At 34.1% G+C, this 17713-nt stretch overlaps 1 protein-coding gene across 1 annotated transcript; it reads left to right on the top strand.

Annotated features, from left to right (window-relative positions):
- The first annotated feature begins 13730 nt into the window (after nt 1–13730).
- LOC108737483 (cilia- and flagella-associated protein 99-like) lies at nt 13731–17645 on the top strand. The gene is made up of 2 exons (XM_018470348.1): nt 13731–15290; nt 16835–17645. Exons 1-2 carry the CDS (start codon nt 13981–13983, stop codon nt 17304–17306), a joined length of 1782 nt encoding a protein of 593 aa, XP_018325850.1. The 5' UTR covers nt 13731–13980; the 3' UTR covers nt 17307–17645.
- The last annotated feature ends 68 nt before the right edge of the window (nt 17646–17713 follow it).

Here is a 17713-nt window from a genome sequence, read left to right as displayed (position 1 = left end):
GCATACTAGTATTTTTGTTTTACTTTTATTTATTTTCATACCATACTGTTTTGTTAATACCGCTTCCATTTTATTTAAAGCTATCTCTAAGTCCTCCGTGCTAGATGCTAATACTGCTAAATAATCTGCTAATCTAAGCATATTGATCCTTTGGCCCTGTATATCTATCCCTACAGTTGTACTGTCTTTAATAATGTTGATCGCGTCTTCGATGTATAGATTAAAAAGTGGCGGTTACAGTGTGCATCCCTGTCTGACTCCCTTCCTAATATTTACTTCTCTACGTTGCATCCCTAGCTCTATAACTGCCTGTTGCTCTTTATACAAACCAAGTATCACTCTTCTATCTGTGTAATTCATCCCTACATTTTTAAGTATATTTAACATCTTGTCCTATTTAACATTGTCAAAATCTTTTTCATAATTTACAAATGGAGTTAAATCGAACAATATTCTATGTAAGTGTAAGGCGTAATTGTTTTAATATCTTGATTTGAACGTCTGTACCAAATAACTTGATTTTATGTAAACAGCTGTTGAAAACGAAGTGCTAAATATTTCCGTGCATGATGCATTCATGAGTCATTTAAATGAATGTTAGTGCAATAAAAATAGACAGTTACTTGGATCTCTGCATCGAAACTGCAGGTACATTGACAAAACGTGACCCAAATAATTTATGCGCCTTTTAACATAAAAACGATTTAGTTAATAGATATTCCATACTAATCTTTTAGTGACAACGCTTTGGAACGATTTTAATTCTCTCATTTTATTAATCGTTATGAATGAACATCCGCCTGCAGAATTACCTACTATAAGAAAAAAGGCGGAACGATTAAAATAACGGCGGACTTTTTCCATATACTTGTAACAGGTAATTCCGCCGGCCGGCGGATGTATAGCCATTTCCTTTATTATTATGCAAAGAAACATAAAATTAAAATTTCAGTTTAATCTTTTTCTATAGATTAAAGTGAGCACATTTTCATTGAGACAAATCGGGATAAATGGGATGAAATGAGAATTAAAATTTAGTTATATATATATTACTGTATATCGATGGAGTCACGACAAAAAGGCGTAAGCGCCAAACAATCAAAAACAAGATTTTAATGTCAATTTAAGTAAAGTAACCCAGCTAATCATCTAATATAACGGCTGCAAGCGATAAAAATTTCCTTCGTCAATAAATTGAGCTAAAATTTTTGTAAGCGGCAATTTCATTCTAAGAAAAATCGAGGTTAAACAGCATTAAGCACCACGTTTTCATACAGAGAGGTTAGCCTTACGCTCATTGTCGAGACGTCGAAAAATTTTAAAAAAGTAAGTTTCATTACAATTTTTCTTTATTAATTATTGTTATANATAAATGCTCTCCATTTCTTCTGACATTCCTTCTATAATCCTGTTGCCTAATAGTAGAAATATATATAGATAATTATAATTAAAAATATTGACATTCCACATATCTGAGAATACAAACCAAAAATATTTTTTTATTACAACTAACAGCCAACGTATCGCTTTTTAATAGGTTTATTGTTTTTTAGGTTGGCTGTAAATTTTTAGAAGAATTTTCGTAGAGTTTTCGATGCATTAAAGCGAATTAATTTTAAGTACTACAGATAGCCTCTGATTAATGAGGAAAAATTCTTCTAAAAATTAGTATTGTTAATAATGATTGCACATTGGTTCAATCATTCTGTGACCTACATAGCTAGGCAAGATCGTCGTTGTTGCTGCTGTAACCTCTCGTAACATAGTGGTAGAGCAGAACAATAATGCGTAAAGCCAATTCGGGTTCGATTCCCGGCGGGAGCGTGAAAGCAGCAACAATTTTTCTTCACTAATTTGAGGATATCTGTATTGGACTGTATTCTTTTGGTAGATTCAAGTGTGATAATACTTCATAATTCTTTTTGTAATTGCTTATTTAATTTATGCTTTATGGTTTTGGTAATACATCTTGGTATTGTACAAATTAGTTTTGATTTATTTTTCATCTCTTCATGAATATTATATATAGAAGAAATTATGAGTGCTGGCAATTTCTTGTGCTAAAGTGTACGATGTGTTGCATACCTATTTACAAAAAATTCCTTTAAATTTAATTTTTCAAATAATTTTTAACACAAAGTTAATGATTAAACAAATTGTTCACAAAAGTGAATTTCGACCACTCGAAGCAATGGTACTAACAGTTTTGAGCTCACAGTGACTGATAGAGGGGACGAACTAGTACTTATAAAATCTGCTTGTTTGCGAATATTCTTTTTGCCCAAAATTTTTTTCAGGATATACTAGTACACTGACGTAATAATGATTGGAATTCATGATATTGCGAGAGTTCCTGTTGCCAATTAAGTGATGTTGCACATTAGGCGCCACCAGTTATTATACCAATTACTCATTTTATGGTCTCTGACTACCAGTAATTTACTGCATTTCCAAAATTTTCCGTTAGTGATTAAAAAGTTGCGTTGGTTTGAAAGTTAAAAAAATATAAGCAATAAGGGGAGAGGTATACGAGAAATAGTTTTTTGTTGGGTAAGACTGATATCTTCATTTAAAGTTTGTAGATACTAAAATGTTACAAAGTTTTAGAACTATAGGAAGTATGACTAGACGTGGGTGGCAATTTCTAATTTATTACCTCACATCGGCACGCCATAGGCTTTGATACCATAACTTTGATATTTTTTAGGTTTTATACTGAATAGTGGTGATATCAGGGACCAAAAGTTAATTTTTTAAGTTACAACTCCTATTTGAATTAATAGACTTTAAAATCGTCAAAAGTGACATGCGTTTAGGCAGTTTTTTGGGGAGGAAGATGGTTATTGCAGCATTTATTCAATGTTTACCGCTTGGCAAGAGGGTAGCCGGACCACAAAAGGCAGCTGAACGTCTGTTAGGACATGCAGCGTATCTGTTTCAGCAAGGTGTCTTAATCCCCCTACTCTTGAAATCTTTTACGTAGTACCCAGTATTTCAGATGACTTCATAAGAAAAATTCTAAAGGGTTTAAATCGGACAATCGCGCTGTCTATTCGATTTGACCTCTTCAACCTATCTCATTTAAATGCTCTTGTAAAATATGGGAGTAGTTCTCCATCTTGTTGAAATCATCAAATGGTGAGGTCAATTCTTTCTGCTTTGGTGCTAAAAACCGTTGAACAAGGGCAGTAATTTTCTCATTGTTTTTGCCATTTGGCTGTGGTTCTTTAAAACTATCTTGCTTGCTATATTTACATACATAAAACTGAATTTAGAAGAAGATAAATATAGAATAATCAGTGGTTAAGCGTATATTAATTTAAATTGGAGCAACTGCTTGGACTCAAATTATGATCTAACCTAAATACCTATTTGGGAAAATGAAAGGTTAGCTTTAAGGCTTATAAAGGTAGTAAAGTTTAAAAAAATAGCAGAAAAAGCTTACTGTTTATCAACATAATTTTTTATTGATATTTTTCAGATTACATTAATAACTGTCCATGAGACATATATTTTACCAGTTTATGCTCGAAAATAGAACAAGTAAATATTTGTCTGCTCCAATTTTAACTGGACTGTTTTTGCGTCGGAATATAGGGACGTGTTTGTTTCTGCAAACCGCCGTCCACAAGACTGTAACTCAATTCCTCTTTCTTTTTCTTCGTGGAAGTCAGCAAATGAGAGATTTGTCACCTCGGTTGAGGCTCCATGAGTTAAGGCACGTTCATTAATTAGCTTATGTATGTGGTTATCGGGTTTAGACCATTTGCAACTGCCTTGCATTTTCGATCAAATCACGTACGACAGAATCTGACTTCTTCGGAATCCAGGACTGTTTATCGAATATTTGAACGTAGGTGTTGAACTGTGCCCATTATTCAGCACTGTTAAATTATTGTACCCATGTGTTTCAAATTTATATGGATACCGACTGAGTCAACCAGGCAAAATAATTATAAAAATGTTTCATGTTTCATATTAATTTTAATTTTAGTTAAGTAACTAAGAAGTTATATTTTTACTATCCTAAAACTGAACTGATAAAGAAAAACATTAAGGGCAGTACATGCGCTTTGAAGTTCAAACTAACTGTTTCCAGATAGCATGACCTTAATATTTATAAGTACGTTCTAGAAGATCTAGAACCAATTTTTTATGGTATAATTGCACAGGATATACTGAATATAAGAAATAATTATGTACCAGGAAAAATCCCAGTAGCATAGATAAATAAAGAGACAGATAGATAGCTTTAATAAACACTGTTTTATATATGTTTACATTTAACTACTTTATACCTATATATGAATTTTACAAACTAAACACTTTTATTCTTCTCGTTTTTCTTCTATTTTCCTCCTCCATAATATTTCTCTCATCCATATTAGACCTCCTTCTATCTATCAAAGAATTCCTTTTTCTCCTTTTCTTTTTATATTTTTTTATATTCCTGTACGAATTTTCAGTTTCTTATTTTTTGCTTATTAATGTCTTTAGTTAAACTTTTCAGCTCTTTCTTTACATTTCTGTCTTTTTTCAGTTTCCATCTGTAGTGCTTGATCGCTCATCCTCTTTCCAGTAAAACATTTTTCTCTTCCTTTTCCATCTTTTTTCCTTGTGATTTTTTTTTCTTCAGTTTGAATATTCGTTATATATTTTTCAACTTATATACATTCTTTTAATAACATATTGTGTTCTGAATTTAACACTTTTTCTTCATACTCCATACCTTCAAAAATGTTCAGTCTCTCAGAGTCTCTGAAAGCGAGACTTGAGTCTCCGTCTCTCATCAACTTTCTCTGGTGTCGCTAAGAGAGACTGTCGAGAGACTGTTGAGAGACTGTCAAAAAAACTGTTTAGAATCTCTGAACGAGAGACTCGAGTCGCTCATGAAGAGATCATAATTTCGTATCCAGTCTCTGAACGAGAGACTCGAATCTCTGAACAAGAGACTCAAATCTCTCAATAGGTGATGTCTCGATAGACATGGTTAAAATTTTCTAAGTTCAACATATTTCAGAGATCCCAGTCTTTCTACGAGAGACTCGAGTCTCTCAATTTTCCAGTTTTATTCATTCAGTCACTCTGTGAGAGACTCGAATTTCTGAATTAACAATTTTATTGTTCGAGTCTCTCATACAGAGACTGTGAGAGATCCATAAAAACACCTAGGCAATAACTGAGAGACTATGAAAGACTGTGAGAGACGCTGAAAGACTGAAACACTCTCAGAAACTGGAGAGAGGCTGAAAATTTTTGTATAGGGAAGCTCTTTTCGAATATTTTATGGCCAATTTTTCTGTTTTTGTTTATTCTTTTAATAGTTATTATGGTATATTTCTATTTAATTTTAAAATCAATCTTATGTATCTATATATTCTGAATGCTTTCAATTTTTTTTCTTTGTTCCCACCCCCATATTTTCGCTCCATACAATAATATATTTTCTAAGAACATTCTTTTTTTTCAACTTTCTTTGAGATTTCTTTGTCCAATTCGCCATATCTTTCCCATTACCCGTTACCTTTCTTCCTCAGTTTTTTGAGTCCACCTACCCCATTATCGTTTTGACAGTACGAATCCTACGTAGTTGACCTCTGTAACTTCTTCCATTATTTTTTCTTTTCACTGGAGTTCTAATTCTTTTTTGATCCTCCTGATTTTTCCCTTTCAGTAATATTATGTTTTCAGCTAAAATAAAATATCGAGTGCCAGCTCAGCATAGAACTCGGTGAAGACTTTAAACTTGATTCGTTCATATTAATTTGATCTGTGAGTATTTTACGTTGGACAAAAAGGTTCCTTAGTAAAAAGTCCTTGCCTAAGATTTGCGGTATGACGTTCTGACCAAGCACTTAATTCGTTCCTACAAATTTTTTGTAAAGCTCAGCTGGGGAACCTAATTCAGAAAACAATTACACTCATCTTTTTAGCTTGGCGGTCAATGGGAACCCGAAAACTTAATATCTGAATTAAGTTTCTATTTAGTGAAGAGGTAATCAGGTAATCAGTTATTGTCTTATAATTTAGAAATTTAGAATGTTGCCTTTTCACAACTCCTACATCTTGATACGTTTGAAATTAATAAAATATGAACATGAGTTTTTCTCATTGCTCATTTAAAACTAATTATTTTAGTTATTTACAAAAATAGAGGAAAGTTTAATTTTTTGGTGGTCTTAAAGTACCTCCATCCAACAGTTTCTATTGATTAGATTATCTTATTAATCTCCCACTACAATCTCCTACTAATCTCACCTTGTAGGTAGACATGTCTGTTAATTTGAAATCTGTCGGAAAATTTATTACTTTTTATTGCTTTATCTTAATTTCGAGTTAAAGAAAATTCGAGTTAGGGAAAATTCTTGTTTTACCATCAAATTTTTTAATTTTAGTTTCGTTTGTTGTTGACTCCACCGCTAATAACCCTTTCAATGTCAATTCACGATGCCATACAATATCAGTGATTTGTGTTGACTTTTCCTACCGTAACCAAATGACCCTAACTTAACCCCTTTTGTGAAGTTTTTTATAAAATAATATGGAGTGACGCAATGAAAGTTTATGATGATCACAGTTCTGCTTAAAAACTAAAGCCATTGATTATCGCTGCAGCTGATTATTCCGAACAAAATTAAAAGAAATTTGAATTAAATAACCAATTTAGAATCTAAAACCAGCACTCGAATCTTAAGTTACAGAAAAACTCCAGAGAAATAGAGAGTTTGGAATAAACGTAAAACAATACGTATGTCAGACTATTTTCGTGTTAGAAAAAGATTCGATTTATAAAAGTTATAGAAGAGTCACAGTAGTTCGACCGTAGGCACTTACTATTAAAAATAATTTACAGTCTACGTTTTTGTGGAATAAAATGATGTTTTATATATGTTTANTAATATTTATATTTATAAGAAAAGGTGCTTATAAGTAGTGTAATTTATTGATGTGTTCTACATATATTTTAACTGCAACTTTGTTATTAATTGTTTTAAAATTGGTACTGTCAAGAGACGAATAGCAATTTAGTTCGTGTAATGGTTACATAGTCTGCATGCAAAAGAATTTCTGCGAATTAATTTTTCTTGTCTGGCTTATTTCCTGTTACGGTACGCGGGTTTTCGCAGATGCAGAATTGCACTTAAAGTATGATGCGAAATTCTCTTACACTGTATTTCTATTAATTACTATACCACCCATCGAAAATAGAAAAGAAATAAGAATAACAGTAAATTAGTCCATTAGCCTTCGTGCCTGGCAGATATAAAGCATCGGACGCTTTTGCTTCTAAATTCACTCCGATAATACACAAATGAAGTTAGCGGCTAAAGAGGGTAAAATACGATCTTGTTCTACTCATGCGCGGGTTTATTATCACTTATAATAAAAAGAGTATCTATGCAATAAGATTTTTAATTATTAATAGTGCTTAATAAGAAATATTAATGTGAAAATTCATTTTCAATTTTCTATCCACTAGAAACTACTTCAGGTTAATGAGGGAAAAAATTTTGTTGCTGTTGTTGTCACACCCCTGAAGGAAAAAATCGACGGATCTGTAACCTTGTAGGGTCGGTTTGTTGTGGTTGCTGTTGTCATCTTTCGTAGCTTAGTGGTCAGCATTGGTGTATCAAGCCAAAGGTCGCGGGTTCGATTCCCGGCGGGGGTGTGATAACAGCAACAAAAAATTTTCCCTTATTAACCCGATGTTGTTTTTAGTGGATGGAAAATTGAAAATGAATTTTCACATTAATATTTAATATCTATGCATTTATAATAACAATTCGGAAGTAAGGTTTGAGTAGGTCGCAATTGCGTGTACATGTGTCACATATCAAACTAAAGATCCTGTAATTCTATATTCATTAAAAAAGAGTACGGGACGATTGGTTATACGGCTCGTGTATGAATGACTAAAGCGCTAGCCATGAAAATAATTTTGTAAAGTTCGTCCTTTTGCGGACGAGCATCTTGCAGATGTATTTAAGTACTTGTGTTTATAAGAAAACTCAAAAACATCGAAAAGGTTCAATGTGGCGCTGTTCACATGATTAATAACTACAGGGATGCATTGAGAAAAACCATTTAGTGAGAAACTCGGTGATGATGAGACATCGTGGGAGTCTCCAGTACAGCTTATTTTAAACTAGATCTTACCCGCGGTTTCGCTTTTGTTGATGTCTTAATACGTGTAAAAAATCATGAACGACCAGATAAAACTAATTGAAACTATCTGAATCGGTATTTTTCTTCTAGATAAAAGGCACCCTATGTCAATTTCTGTAGTCCTGACAATATCTATACAAAATTTCATGAAGATTGATTGAGTAGTTAAGGCGTGAAATGGTAGCAAACAAACAAACTCACATTCGCATTTGCGTATAATGCATTTATGTTTAATATTAGTTAGGATGAACGCAACTACAGCTATAGCCGTTATAAACAATCAAACCTTGTTATAGAATAGCATTCGAATATTGAACTTTACAACAACAAATTTAACATTTATCAAAAATGCAATAAACCATGATTTATAGGTATATGTGTAATTTGCTTTAAATTTAAATAAACTATTTGCAGATGGCGATAATGACTCAAAAATAGGCTGCATGAATTTATAAATTGTAGCAAATATTTTATGTCTGTTACATTTTTCTTGTTTTTTTCAATTACTTTTATTTCATTTAAATTAAATCCATTTAAACTGAAATCCAAATCTTCCCCTAATCAGAGCATATGCTTTAAAGTATTGCATACTTGCAAAGTAAGGAATAAAATTGTAATAATGTTTGCATTCCGCGGCATTTTAGTGCTTAAAAAAATACCTTGTCTGAACGAAACCGATTCACCTTCAAACAATCCAGACTGTGTAAGAAGACAAAAATGTGCGCTTGCAGCATAACAAAAGAAATAAAAAATGGTTAATGACTCGTGGCATCGGACACTCCGGTATTCTGTGTATGGCCTTTGTGACGTTAAAATGACTTTGATTACTTTATTTACGTTGCGATTTACCTTTAGGTACATGTATATATATATATGCTGTTTTATATTTAGTTCGCGAAATAATCATCTAATTAATTAAATATTATCCTAGTAAAGTGTCTTAGACTCGCAGAAAATGTTATTATCTATATTTATACAATTTTTATAATTCGAATGTCTCTATTTTCCAATAGAAAGTTCTTAAAAGAACAGTAAAATAAGGTGCTTGTATTTTGCTTTATTTATCATAAGAAAAATCTGTAAACAGTACCAGAAATTTCGTTGTTCATGTATTAATAATTATGTCTTTAATTATTTATTTATTAAATCATCATCATCATAGGGTCGTCAGTCTTAAGACTGGTTGGACACGTACCTCCACTCTTTCCTATCCTGAGCTAAACTTCGCATTTTCTTAAAACTAAAACAACCCACATCCTTAACTATTTGTGAACAGTAATCTAACCTAGGTCTACCTCTACCTCTCCTATCTCCTGTTTCTGCCTCTAATATGTCTCTGACTAGACCTTCATGCCTGAGAAGGTGTCGTATCAACCTATCTCGCCTATTTTTTATTGACTTCCATAGAGTCCTCTGTTCTATTTTTCTTTCTAATACCTCTTCATTTCTAACCTTTTCTACCCACGTTATCCTTATCATTCGCCTATAACACCACATTTCGAAGGTTTCTAACTTTTTCTTTTCCGCCGCGGCCACTGTCCATGTTTCGCTCTCGTACAACGCCGCGCTCCAAACATACACCTTTAACAACCTTTTTCGAATATCTAAATTAACCGTTTGCGAGCATAGAAGTATTAAATAAATGCAACTATTTATTGAAAATTAATAATAATAATAAAAGAAGATCCAATTATTCGTTATCTTTGAAGTGAACAGTAATCTAATCTATGTCTACCTTTTCTTCTCTTAGCACATAAGTAACCCTTCATGCCGGAGAAGGCAACCTATCTCACTTATTTCTTATTGGCTTCCATAATACCCCCTGCTCTCATAGTCTTTCTAATACTCTCTAATTTCTAACCTTCTCTATTCACGATATCTTCATCATTGGCCTGTAACTTCACATTTCGTACGCTTCCAACCTTTTCCTTTCTGCTGCGTCCACCGTACACGTTCCGCACCCATACAGCGCCGTTCTCCAGATATACACCTTAGAAGTAACTTCTTTTTGTTAAAGGCGACCACTTCTTCTAAATTTTCGCTCCCCATTTCACTCTTTCTCTACTCTTTTCTCTCTTGCATACCAGTATTTAGTGTTACGTACCTATTACTTAATTTGTAATTTTGAATAAGTATTCGATTCTAATTTAGGGCAATAATCGATTCGATTTGATTCAAACGTTATTCGCACAACTCTTAATTATTTTTCTTAAATGAGTATAGATTTTAATAGTTTGATGCTCTTCCTTTTAGTAGGAAATTATTCTTATTTATCGTAACCTATAAGTAGTTATAAATGCCGTAAGTACATATGCACAGGTACAAAATTTTGGGGATAAATGTTCGTGTCGTTATTCATAAAAAAGGAATGTGTCTGTGTTTTTGGCATTTATTCGTAGTCAATGTTGTTTTGCAAGCTGAAGTATAGAATTGGAATGTCGCTGCTGGCCATAATCACAACACTTTTTCGCGTTCATTGAGAACGAGTGACGTAACAGGGAGTAAATTTAGCCCACGTATGAAATTTTCAATAGCGGATATGACGTCAAACAATTCAGAAGCTCTTATGTCTCATTTTAAATTGTAGGTAACCTTAGAACCTCTCATCGTTTTTATGTTTACGGTTTTTCTTTTTCTGTAAGGCATTTCATCAATTTCTATTATTAACTAGGTGCCTTTTAAGGGAGGCGTTAAATGCAAACGAACTATTGCAACAATATTTAATCTTCTAAGACTAAGTTTATGGTTATAGATCAAACGCAATTGTTAAGATTTATGTTAAGAGCAATTAACATGCCAACATAAGCGCGGTTTAACATCCATTGTTAAAGTTATGTTAATGCGATTTTAAACATCATTTAGCAACAATGGTGAGATTAAAGTTGGCCCCCCTTAGATCAGGCCCTGGCGCCCATTAATGTGGAGTTCTTTTAAGTTTTGGACCTCTCCTTCGCGATACGGCAAGATGTGATGGGAAACCTCTCAGCGTGAGATTTACCCTATTTAGCGAATTAATATTTGTTTATAATCTATATATGTTACCATGAAAGTCCAATGTAAGTTAAAACGCGATTTGCCTAGCTTCTATAGTTAATTCTAGTTTTGATAATCTTCGTTAGAAGTGACGCATTGTATTCAAACCCGCTTTTATTGAATAGTTAGAGGTGATGGGGATCTATTTAATTAATTATATATATAATTATAGTACAAAAAGATAGATTAGATAGAATCAGGGTAACCTAAACTCCCTTCATGAAGTAGATGTGCTTCCAATAATTGCAGTGCTGCAAAAGACAAGCTATAGGTCGACTGTCAAAAAAAAAACTTTTGGGTGTTTCATTCTCATCAGCCACTAATTTTAGTGGGCGGGCAGTCCTTCCGGACTACACCGGAAGGTAGGGTGAAAGGCCCTCTTAGGATTCCTTTCAGGAATCGTGGGAATGGGTGGGTAGTAGTTTGGGTGACAAAGATGAGACGGACGAAATGAATTCAGAAGAGAATAAAAGATTATCTGTGGAATATTACTGCCCCAGCATTTGCCTAAGTGATCCAAGGAAATATGGACCAAGACCCGGAATCGAAAATGGTCTAAAGCGCAGTAAGGGCGGTGGATACTCTGATGAGAGAGCAAGCTGCCGTTAGGGGAGTTAATATAGATAATATTAGGAAAATTGCTTATTGCACACATGTTATGCAATTTAAGTGTTGTTGATATTGTTGAAATGTAAGACCTGTGGAAGTGTAAGGTGAATGGCCAGCAGGTCGGAGGTAAAATGTAAATCTTGTGAGTCAGGTAGTCCACTGCAGATGTAGCTAGGTATGCCTGGAGTGGTAGTACGCCTGTGAATGACGTGTGTTAATGAGGGAAGAAATCCACTCCTTGACCTACTGTATGCAGCAGTGTCCTAAGTGTTGATAAAGCTGGGGTGATATACGCAGAAGGGCGTCCAGTAGAGGAATAAGTCTCTACAATAACTTTTAAGATCTGATCGCCATCCACATGTTTTTTGGTAAATTGTTTACCAAGATCTTAATTTTATTATTTTGATCAAGTTTTTAACCCACTTTAAAAAAAGGAGATTCCCAATGCGTCGAAATCGTTTTTTTTATGTCTGTTCCCCAATTACTCGAAGACGCCTGGACCCATTCTAGAAATTTTGTTTTGTTTAAAAGGGTATACTTCCCAGGTGGTCCCATTTTATAGGGACTCATAATGCGTTTTACATATTTTCTAAAATCACTCAAGTAAAAGTAGGGTAAGAACCAATATAAAGATAGGAGACGAAAAATTAGAAGTGACTGATTTTAGGTATCTAAGAAGTCAGATAAATCAGGACTTAAGGAGTAGCGCAGGGTCAATAAAAAGAAGTCACTTCTATACTCGCGAACGGTTAATTTAAAAATTCGAAAAAGATGTGTTTGGAGTGCGGCGCTGTACGGGTGCGAAACATGGACAGTGGGTGCGGCGGAAAAGAAAAAGTTAGAAGCGTTCGAAATGTGGTGTTACAGGCGAATGATGAGGATACTGTGGATAGAGGTAGGAAATGAAGAGGTATTAAAAAGAATAGGAGAACAGAGTGTTGCGTCTTAACCACTTGTTAAAACGCTGTATTAAAATACAGATTGCAGTTCGAATTAATTTTTATTTTTGGTGCAAGTACAAAGTTTTTTATTTTTTTTGTTACAAAGTCAACCGTCTTTATTGGAGTTCAATTTGAATCTGTCTTAAAAACTCAAGTTAAAATGTATCCAGTACCGTCGCCACCCCACACCCTCGGTTACTTAGTCAGGGTCCATTCGTGACGGTACGGTGCGATTTCTAAAAAACTACTTTACTTACAATTTATGACATGACCGATCACCCTCGGCATGCTGTTAAAAAATAGTCCCCTAGCAATTGTTCCTGCACTTTCTAATTTTACAATCTATTTCTAAGTTCTCTACAATTTCGAGATTTCTCTTTCCAAGAAAAGATCTAAACACAGAGGACTCTATGGAAGTCAATAAAAAATAGGCGAGATAGGTTCGTAGGACACCTTCTCAGGCATGAAGGTCTAGTCAGAGACATATTAGAGGCAGAAACAGGAGTTAGGAGGGGTAGAGGTAAACCTACATTAGATTACTGTTACGGATATGTGGGTTGTTATAGTTTTAGGGAAATGCGAAGAGTTGGTCAGGATAAGAAGGAGTAGAGGCACGTGTCCAACCAGTCTTAAGACTGACGACCTTATGATTGTGACCGTATAGACCGATAGGTTTTATTAATCGACTTGAAAGTAGGAAGGAGGTTCTTAATTTTACTATGTTTATGTTTTCTTTTTGTATGTTCGTTACGCGATTTCTTCGCCAGTTATTGCCTTAACACTAATCTAATTTTAGTTAAGAACACTCTATCTAAAGATGTGTATCATTCAAATTTTTGATACTTAGGACGCTTTCGATTTTGAGTCATGTACAACGTCATCTGGTCTTATTGCGGACATAATCGTTCCTAGAATTTATGTTTGAACAATTAACCTTGGCCCACTTAATACATTATGATGTGATACGTACAATAATTTGACGTTAATGGAAACGTCAGAATGATCTCAGGTGCCATCTGAAATTTCTTACGTTACAGGTGACGTTAACGACTTCGTTTGTAATTATTTATTTTTAGGGTGTTTACAAGACGTATATTTAACTTCACGTAACCACAGTAGCTTTAGACTAAAAATATGACAATAAGCAAATGGTCACGGCCAACATTATTCGTTTTCGAATAAGTATTTTTGGCATATACATCTGACAAGGATCTTTAACGGGGCCCGAAAGATGTCGAACAATAAGAAACAAAATATTTGTGAATTGATAACGGAACTGACATGTCTTTTAAAAGAATACAACAGATGTTTAGAAGTTACGCCGAGCGAATTTATTAAAAGCGAAATTTACGAACAGGAACCGAACGAAACGAAAAGTTACTACTACGAAAGTTTTTTACAAATGATGCGGTTCTACAGTGTCTATGAAGGAACTGTGGCGTTATATAAGTCGTTTCACAAATTGAGACAGATAAATAAAGAACATGTAACAGTTTTGGTTTACGTTATAATGAATTTTTTTCATAAAAGCTCCTACACGACAATAAAAATCGCATTCAAAATGTTCTCCTCTGAAGAAGTCAATAGACTGCTGCAGTTCTTTACAAAAGAAGATAATTTAATAGATATAGCTCAAATGGCATGCAGAAAATACGAAAATGATTTTGTACTCGAACAAATAATGGTTCCACTTACGTCATGCACATCATCGTTCGAATGGATGTTGAAAGAAAGGGAGAGTGAGAGGTTCGAAAGAGAACAGGCACGCGTCAAGCCGCCAACTAAGCCTAATCCTCCAAAATGCGCCACAGTTGTAAAGCGAACCCCAGCACCTCCAGGGAATACTCCCACTTTATCTCTCAGTACATTTAAACGCTCTCACATTCCAAGAAGCATGTATAATAAGACCTCTAAAATAGAGGAGAAGTTGGAAGCATGTAAAACAGAAAACAGAGAAAATGCTCGACAATTGTACTTGGAGGCTCAGAAAAATTCATTCAAATGTGCCAGAGAACTTACAAAATTCGTATCAAAAACTACAGCAGCCGATTCTGAAACTCAATCTGTTGTTCCAACATCTTCCGTTACTTTTAAACACAAATCGGTCCCTCCATTTAAGCCGGTTTTTGTAAAATCCAATAATACGACGTTATTAAGAGAAGCAGCCCTCATATCTAAAGATCAACAGAAGGAAATAGAGAAAATTGAGAATATTGTAAGTGGCGGATTCGACATAAACATTGCCCAAGCTATTGAAGAAGAGATTAGGAAGGACGAGGAAGCTCGGCAGTTACAAGAAATTGAAAAAAAGCATTTGAAAGGACTACTGACTTATGAGCAATCGCTTTTGGCAAAAAAGAAATTGCTGAAAACGAATAAATTAAAAATGGAAAAATTCCAAGAGGAAAGGCTAGAACTGCTGAAAGAAATAGAAAGATGGCGCGAAGAGGAAGAAAAGAAAATCAGGGAACTTGTTGAACAGGCTAAAAGTATTGAGAAAGGAGCAAAAGATGCTGAACGAAAGATGATTGCTGAAAAAAGGTTTTTATTTATTTCTACTGCACTATTTTTATTTAATTTGTGTTGTAAATTTATAAAGATCACACATAAAAACCTATAAAAGCTGGCTTGTGTATGCCAGGGTGCATGTTCAGACCAGGGTACATTTACCTGCCGTTTCCTTGAACCATTAAGTTGGAAATTCAAATATTCAATTTTGTTGGTTTTTACAAATATTATATGTAAGTGGTTTAGGTGTAATTTTAGGGTATCGAACTTTGCAGGTAACAATATCTTTAAGATATTTTATCTTCAAGTACTTAAATAATATTAGAAACCAGTTGGTTAGCACCTTCAGCCCTTCCTCTATCAGGGTGGAGATTATGTTATAAATAGACATCAAAATAGACATTAAATAAGAACAATTAAGACAACAACAGACAACAATTAGTAGCATCAGTGTAATCATCAAGTTCAGGGTCTTCAATATATGTATTAACTGTATATATGTAAATAAATATTACTAAGTGCAGTTATTCGTGTTATTCACAAGTGAGGTAAATTATTTGCACTTACAATCCTTCCAAAAAATTCGTATGCTCCCTCATAGGAGAAAGAAGTGGCGCGGCAGCGCAAAATAAATAAAACAGTGCATACGACCGAAGTAAAACTTCTTGTAAATGAATACTGTAATTGTCCAAGTTTATTTTAAAGTATTGGTGTAACTGATATTTTTTGATTTCGTAGAACAGCAGAAATCTTCAATAGACACTGTAGGCTGTCCGTACGACGTCCTTTTGGGAGAGAACTTGCAAACTTAAACTCCTCTACATCAGGTGTTTTAGAATCATGAAATGTCCTCTTAGTCCGTGTGTAATTATGAATGTTTTGTGATTATGATGCTTTGTTGAATTATGTGTGTGTGTTGTGTGGCGGGTGCTATTTGAGGGACTTGAAGACGCTTCGTAGTATTCGCTCAATTCGTCGAGGAGGTCGAGTGAATCGCCAATAGTTTGACGGGAGATAAGGGATTTGCTTTCAGCTTACGTGCCGTTCTTCTGGGTACGTAGATCAGGGTTTTGTGTTGAGTTAAGGATATTGTTATCTGTTACCAATAGTTCTTTTAGCGAATTCGGTTTGCAGGTTGTTAATAACTCTCGTGTAGGAATCGGTGTAATTGTTATGTCGTAAAGTGTATTGAATAAAAAAAATCTATCTAATCTTGCGATTCCGCCACGTCGTATAATGTGTATACATATATACATTCACATACGTCAGAGATAATGTAAGTGTTTCATATGTCAGTAAAAGGAGAGGGGATATGTTCCATTGTATAATTCCCTTTTGTAGCATATAACTTTTCATTCCACAAAATCACACTCCACGAATTGTCTAAGCTCTGGTGACGCACAAGAAGTTTTACTTCAAAAGTACCTATTAAATAAAACTTTTTGAATAAATTCCTCTTTTTTTCTCAAAAAATTGTACCTAAAGCGTGGTAGGTTCCTAATACGCAGTTCGTGGATTTTTAAAATCCTAAAAAGTTGATTTATGCTCATTAATGCAAAAATGATTTTATTTTCAAGACAAAATGCTGCACTTCTTGACGCCGAAAATAAGAGTCTCCTTCAACAAGCCTATATGGAACGGGAGAGAGAACTGCAGGAGAGGGCTCAGCTGATTCAAGAACTGAGATCGCTGCAGCAAGTTAGAATTTTGCATGTCAAAGAGTTTGACCCGACAGAGACTCCAAATCTTGGCCTGTTATGTGAAATGAGCATCGCGGAATTAAAGGAACGCCTGTCTATTATGAGAATGGAACTTAAAGAGGAGTTAGAGAACAAGAGAAAAAGAATATCAGAAGAAAAACACAGACAGCAGCAGATGATAGAGAGCGTCAAGTTGTACATAAAAGATGCAAGATTTGTTAAGTTGAAGAAAAAGAAAAAGAAAAGAATTGTACACTTGGAATTGACACCTGAACTTATTGCATTGCGAACAAAACTTCAAGAAGCACGGAAAGCAAACAGACTTGGACAAAGCATTGTTGTTGGATGATTATTTATTTATTTATGTACTTTTTACTTGTCCTTATACTTAATGTGTTAATTTCTCGTAAATTTTAAATTTAAAAGTTCGATAGAATTTCGGATTTTCTTTTGTAACAACTTTTGTAACGCATCTTAGAAATTAGTGGGTGAAACGGTTACGTATGTACATCGAGAATATATCAAGTCGAAAATATTGGGTAGATTTGAATGACGTTTAATGATTTTCTTGACTATTACATACGGGTGCACTAAGAACGCAGTATGCGAAAATCGTGTTTTATGGACTGAAAAAGAAAAGCAAAAATTTAAAGGTGTTATTTAAAAGGTAATAAAATTGTAAGAATGATGTATGTTTTTCAATTTTTATATTTCGTTACCATATTTATTGTCTATTTGCTGGTATTATACAATCCA

This window comes from Agrilus planipennis, unplaced genomic scaffold, assembly GCF_000699045.2.
Source record: "Agrilus planipennis isolate EAB-ADULT unplaced genomic scaffold, Apla_2.0 scaffold14, whole genome shotgun sequence".
In the NCBI taxonomy this organism is placed as follows: Eukaryota; Metazoa; Arthropoda; class Insecta; order Coleoptera; family Buprestidae; genus Agrilus; species Agrilus planipennis.
The sequence above is the reverse complement of the archived record's forward strand: the minus strand, read 5'-3'. Positions and strand labels throughout refer to the sequence as shown.